The following is a 6,000-nucleotide window of genomic DNA, read 5'->3' on the forward strand; positions in this document are numbered from 1 at the left end:
AACATGACCAATGAGTCTCTGGGCAATGTAACAAACAGAGGACTGAAAAACCGCGTGCTTTTATTACCCACTATGTTGAATTGCCTCATCTAGCATATTCATTCCAAGCATTTGATAGAATGCAAATTCATACAAATACCCTTGAGTAAAATCTGCTGTGGTGAATGCTTCTAGGTTTCTCTTGGATGCCACTGACTTCCTTAAACAGGACTTTTTCAAAGAGAAAAAGAATGAGAGCATAAATACACATCTAGAATTTACCTTCTGTACTAAAAGGTTGATTTGCATTAGTTTTATACAATAAATGATTTAATACACAAATTAAGAAACAGAATACAGTTCTTTTAGGATTCTAGAAAGCTAATTTTGGAACTATCTTAGTTTCAAGAATTATAGTCTAAGGGCCGGCCCCACGGCGTAGCGGTTAAGTGCGTGCGCTCTGCGGCTGGCAGCCCGGCTTCTGATCCGGGGCGAACACCGACGCACCGCTTGTCAGGCCATGCTGTGGCGGCATCCCACATAAAGTGGAGGAAGATCAGCACGGATGTTAGCTCAGTGCCAGTCTTCCTCAGCAAAAAGAGGAGGATTGGCATGGATGTTAGTGCAGGGCTGCTCTTCCTCACCAAAAAAAAAAATAAGAGAGAGAGAATTAGAGTCTAGGGGCCAGCCCCGTGGCATAGCAGTTAAGTGCTCGTGCTCCGCTGTTGGCGGCCGGGGTTCGGATCCTGGGCACGCACCGAGGCACTGCTTGTCAGGTCATGCTGTGGCAGCGTCCCATATAAAGTGGAGGAAGATAGGCACAGATGTTTAGCCCAGGGCCAATCTTCCTCAGCTAAAAGAGGAGGAGTGGCATGGATGTTAGCCCAGGGCTGATCTTCCTCACCAAAAAAAAAAAAAAAACAGCAAAGAATTAGAGTCTGACTTGCTATTATAACAGAGATCCTGAGACAGCATAATTACTTTTTAAAATAAAGTTTAAAAAAGCCAATATTCATGAAAATACAACAGCTTTGTGCTTTTCTCTGTGAATAAAATTACCCTAATTCTCTAACAACATCCCTTTTGCATTAATGAAACCAAGGATTCCGCTTACCAAATATGAAGCACAAGTTCTTAGAAAAGACAAACCATGGTCCAGGCAACAAATGGCCCTCTAAACCAAAGACTTGGGGGGATAGAAGGTAAGCAAACCTCAACTCTTAAATTTTAAAGAAGAATTCTAATAAAGAATCCACTTAGCCCTGCCTTGGATTTTATAATTTCATTGAGATTCATCAGAAATCATTTTAAGGGGACTTAACAGCTTAAGTTGATTTGTTTCCTAAAAAAAAGTAAAACATTTCTCAATTCTATTTTTGATTTGAATAGAATAACGCACAATGTAGGTATAGTATATTAGTCTGTTTAAATGTTCCTTATTATTTGTAATGATATTTCCAAATAACTTTCTCTTTACTGTGAAATGAGTATTAATATTCCCATTTTATAGATGAGGAAATTAAGGTACAGACAGGTGAAGTGACTTAGGGAATCAGAATGGGTAGAGGGAAGAAAGACGGGATTTAGAGACAAAAGGACCAGGGTTTAAATACAGAAGAGCCACCTACTAGTTTGAGCAAGTTCCTTCATCTGGGCCTATCTTTCATCTGTAAAATGAAGATAACACCACCTACCTCTCAAATGGCTGATATAAGGTATCAGCAAAGCACCTAGCAGAAATCCTAGTACACAGTTAGCCATTCAACAAACATCAGCTCTCCCATCAATCCACAATCCCATTTTCTTCAGCTGGTACAATGGTTATATAATCAATCCATAACACTGCTGTGAGGTAAATGAGATATAACACAGGTAGAGTGCCTGGCGAGAACAGGGGTCCATACATTTGTTCTCTCCCCCAGTATTCCCTCCCTTACCCTAGATGCCACAGTTACTAAGTGGCTGAGCCCAATCAAATCCAAATCTTGCTTTCACTATAGAACTGCCTCTGTTCACACACATTTTATTTACGGTAGTCCCTTATTTAACTGCAAAAACTAATTTAACCTAGCTGCTTAATCTGTTGTTATTTTAATGTGTTCCCAGTAAAATCAAATTCATTTCTAGAGTAGCTTTACTTTTCAGTAATCACAAAAAAGTGATTAATATTTCTGACTTGAAAATATGTATTTTGCAATACATATTTCTACTGGCATTTTTGCAATATATATATTCTCAATATTTTATAAACTGTTATAACCCAAAAGATAGTTAAAAATCTATTCCTTAGGATATTACATGCCTAAGCATTTAAATGACTCCATTTGGTATATTGAGTTCAAAGATATTAGGTAGCCTTTTCAGTATTCCTATTTTCTCCCAAATAAAATAACAAAGTAAGGTAGTAAATGTAGTAAATAAATATAGGTATGCATAAATGAAAGGGATGTGTGAAAAATACGGACCAGATCTGCATATATGAGGCAATGACCTTCAAAACTGGCAGGGAACTGTTAACAATATTCTTCACAGGGGAGCAATTCTACTACAACCCTCCTATGTATACTTTCATTTCTCATGGTCTACAAATACATTTGCATATCAGAAAGAATAAAAGAATAGTCTAGTAATTGTGGTAACCTTCACTGAGAGAATATAAGGCATTTTCATTACCTTAATAATCACATCCTAAATGCCAGATCAGTATAACTGCTGCACCATGAAAGGCTAGACCAACACTTTGACAAAATATCCGATAACTGAAATTTACCAAATGTGGCTACTATGACTCTAATCCAGTGATACATTTCTGATTCTGTAATACCCAAGTGGTCTCTGATTATCTCAAGAAGCACTGAAATCTTTCTAAAATAGATACTTTATTTAAAGAAAAATATGGCATACAATACTTTAAGGAAAAGGAGTTCAAATTATCACCAAAAATTTTTTTAAATCTATGGTACTGCAATTCCTAAAATGTTGGGAATATTGCTTTAACCTAATAAGTAGCTCACAGTTCCTTTCCATTCTGATTTAAAAGACCCTGTGCCCAGTGTTTGACAAATAAGTGCACGCACATACGCACATGCACACACACACGCACACAAATATATAAGGGGAAAAGTTGCTATGAAAAGCTCAATCTCTAAATGCTCAAAAAAGCTATATGCACAAAATATTAATTTCACATAAATAATGTCTTTCCTTACATTTCCTCACATGGATAAAAACAAAAGCAATTCACAATAGTGGTGCCAAAGAATGACAAGATTACATATACTTTAGAATTCCTGTTTTTTTAGATTTCATACAAGAATCACAGTGCCCAATCATTAACACGGCTAGACAGTGGACACTTACTACAGTATGGTCATGTTATGCCAAACAATTTTTTTAAGCAGTCTAAATTTTTATAACATTAATTTGTAATAATGTACAATAAGACCAGCAAGAAAACAAACACAACCACAGTAGGATACGGCAAGCATAAATCCAATAAGTCCTGCTTAACTTAAAAATATTATTTTCTCAATGGTAATGAAAACTACCCACAACTATAATACCCATCAACCAACCTCAAAGGTTCCACTAACTGGGAAAAATAATTAGTTGACTTATTGTGATATCTTAAAACCATAAGATTATCATTAGCGCAGTGGTGATGTGAATTGTGTTTCACTTGTACTCTCTACAAGTAAAAGTTAATGACCTGCCCCAGAAATTTTATTTCACCATATACCTTCAAAGTATTTTTAGGACTCATGAAGTCTAAATCTCACACTGCCCTTGATGTGCTATTGTGTAAATGCTTTAAATTTTAAAACAAAAGGATAAAGACTTTAAAAGCTCTAGACAATGTATTCAAATGGTAAAGATATCAACTCAAGCAATATTTTCTCCTCCTCTACCAAAAAACAAAAAACTGTACAGGACAAAGATACAATAGAAACAAAAAGTAGCATGCCACTCATTCAGTGAGGAAATAACATCTCTTTATCATATTCTCTATTATATTCAACTACATGTCTCTATCATATTCAACTACAAAAATCCTTTCACTTTATGGCTAGCATCTTTATGATTGCTTAATCTGTACTTAAGTGGCCTTAAAAAGAGACTTTGTTTTCTTTCTCTACCCTCATGGATCTTTGGCAGCAGTCAACACTTATGCCCAGAGCTGGTTTTGGGGGGTGGGAGAAAAGGGAAAGTAAAGAGAAGGCTGAACTGAGCACGGAGTCAACAGAGAGCAGCTGCTCTCATACACTACCAGCGTCTTGCTCACACACCGCTATTTTCCGCTATTGAGCATTGTCAGCAAAAAAATAAATGCGTGGGGGAGGGCAGGGAGACAAAGAGGGTAGGACCCGGGGCCGACAGTTTCTGTCTGCCACATCTGAGGCGAGAAGCCCTCTCTAGTTTCTTGCTGCAAAAGCAAGGGATCAGGTGAGACCCCTCCGGGTCCAACTCAATTTGCTTCTCCAGAAAGGGCAGTTTCCGGCAGTGAGCGCAGGATCCTCCTGGCTGCTGAACTAAACACCGGAGCATTGTCAATGTTTTCTATCTCTGACTTTTTACAAAGGAGGAGAGAGGTCTGTGACTGCATTCCTGGAAAAGACTACTACTCCTGACGCGCCACACAGCAGTAGTGAAGGAATATAAGCAAGTGGCTGTAAAATTCTCTTCAAAAACACCAGGTTCTGAAGAAATGCCGTGCAGCAATATCGTATTGTTGGCGTTTTCTGTAAGTCACCGACTCTTTTTCGCCACCGCCAACCCTCAAATCGCTGGGACTTGTTGCTAAATCTTTACCTCACGCCCCCCTGAAGTGCCCAACACAATAAGATTTGGGGAGCGAAAGGCGGGAGGGGGGCCTAAATCTTGAAAGCCCAGTGGGCTGGGCTCCCTTCAACAGGCCACTCTGCAGGGGCTGCGCGTTCAGTTCTACCTTCTGAGAGCTCTGACTCACAAATGCTGGGGGGGAAATTATGACATACACCATTATCCTTCCAACCAAAGAGAGATAAGAAAAGCCAGCCAGCCGTCCTCGCCCGGCCAGAGAGCCAAAGCCTGCGCCCCTCGACGGGGCGGCCAGGGTAGAAGCCTCCCGCCCTGCCCGCCTCCCTCCAGACGCCCGCGGAAAGTGCTCCCCACCCGGGCGGGCTCAAGGAGCAAGGATGGAGCGCCCTCACCCCGGGAGAGGGCAGGGGACGAGTTGGGCATCCGGGACGTGGGGACTCTCCCCGCAGAGGCGCCAAGCGCCCAGTGCCCGGCCCCGGACAGGGGCTCGAAGGCAGCCTCCCTGCACTGGGGCCGTCCGCTGCAGCCAGGAACGGACAAAGCGCTGGGGTCTGGGGCGACCCCTTGGTGGCGGCCGCGGGCCAAGTTGGCCAGACTCGGGGGACGAGGTGGTCCCGCGGGCAGGGCGGCGCGGCACTGACCTGGATGGTGCAGGTGTACTCGCTGTCGTCCAGCAGCCGCACGGTGCAGCTGTACTCGCGCTCCAGGCTCCTGCTGCTGCCGCTCATCAACCTGCTCAGCATCTTCCCGCCCGCCCGCCCGCGCCGGGGAGAAACGCGGCGGCGCTGCGGACCCCGGACCAGTCGCCCCTCAGCCCGGCAGCTCTGCGCCGGCACCGCGCACCTGCACCATCACCCCAGCCCGGTCGCCGCCGCTGCCTCCTGCTGGCCCCGCTCCTCCTCCTTCTCCGCCACCGCCTCCCCTCAGCCCAGAGCAAACGCCCCGCTCTCTCTCCTCCGCGCCCCAGGGCCCGTGCCCAGCTCGTGGGGCGGGGCCTCAGCCGGGGCGGGGGGGGGGGCAATGGGGGGGGTCAGCGCGGCGGAACCGAGTGGCAGACAGTAGAGCCAATAGATACAGTGTACTGGGATGATGGACAGGTTGGGGAAGCAATCACAGGAACGCAGTCGGATCGAGCCAAGCGGGACCAGCCCTCTGGCGTCCCAAACGAGGGGCTTTTCTCCGCCCTGCGGTTCCTATAGATGCTGTTTCCCCTCCCCCGGGCCA

At 44.1% G+C, this 6,000-nt stretch overlaps 1 protein-coding gene across 5 annotated transcripts in view; it reads right to left on the reverse strand.

Annotated features, from left to right (window-relative positions):
* The window catches only part of FRMD5 (FERM domain containing 5), a 289,647-nt gene extending 284,111 nt beyond the window's left edge, over positions 1 to 5,536 (reverse strand). For all 5 annotated transcript variants that reach the window (XM_058541451.1, XM_058541453.1, XM_058541452.1 and 2 more), the window contains exon 1: positions 5,418 to 5,536. In XM_058541451.1, the coding sequence (XP_058397434.1) occupies positions 5,418 to 5,519 (102 nt within the window). In that variant the 5' untranslated portion in view covers positions 5,520 to 5,536. The remainder of the gene's footprint in view (positions 1 to 5,417) is intronic.
* Positions 5,537 to 6,000: the final 464 nt, after the last annotated feature.

This window comes from Diceros bicornis, chromosome 5 (assembly GCF_020826845.1).
Source record: "Diceros bicornis minor isolate mBicDic1 chromosome 5, mDicBic1.mat.cur, whole genome shotgun sequence".
NCBI lineage: Eukaryota > Metazoa > Chordata > Mammalia > Perissodactyla > Rhinocerotidae > Diceros > Diceros bicornis.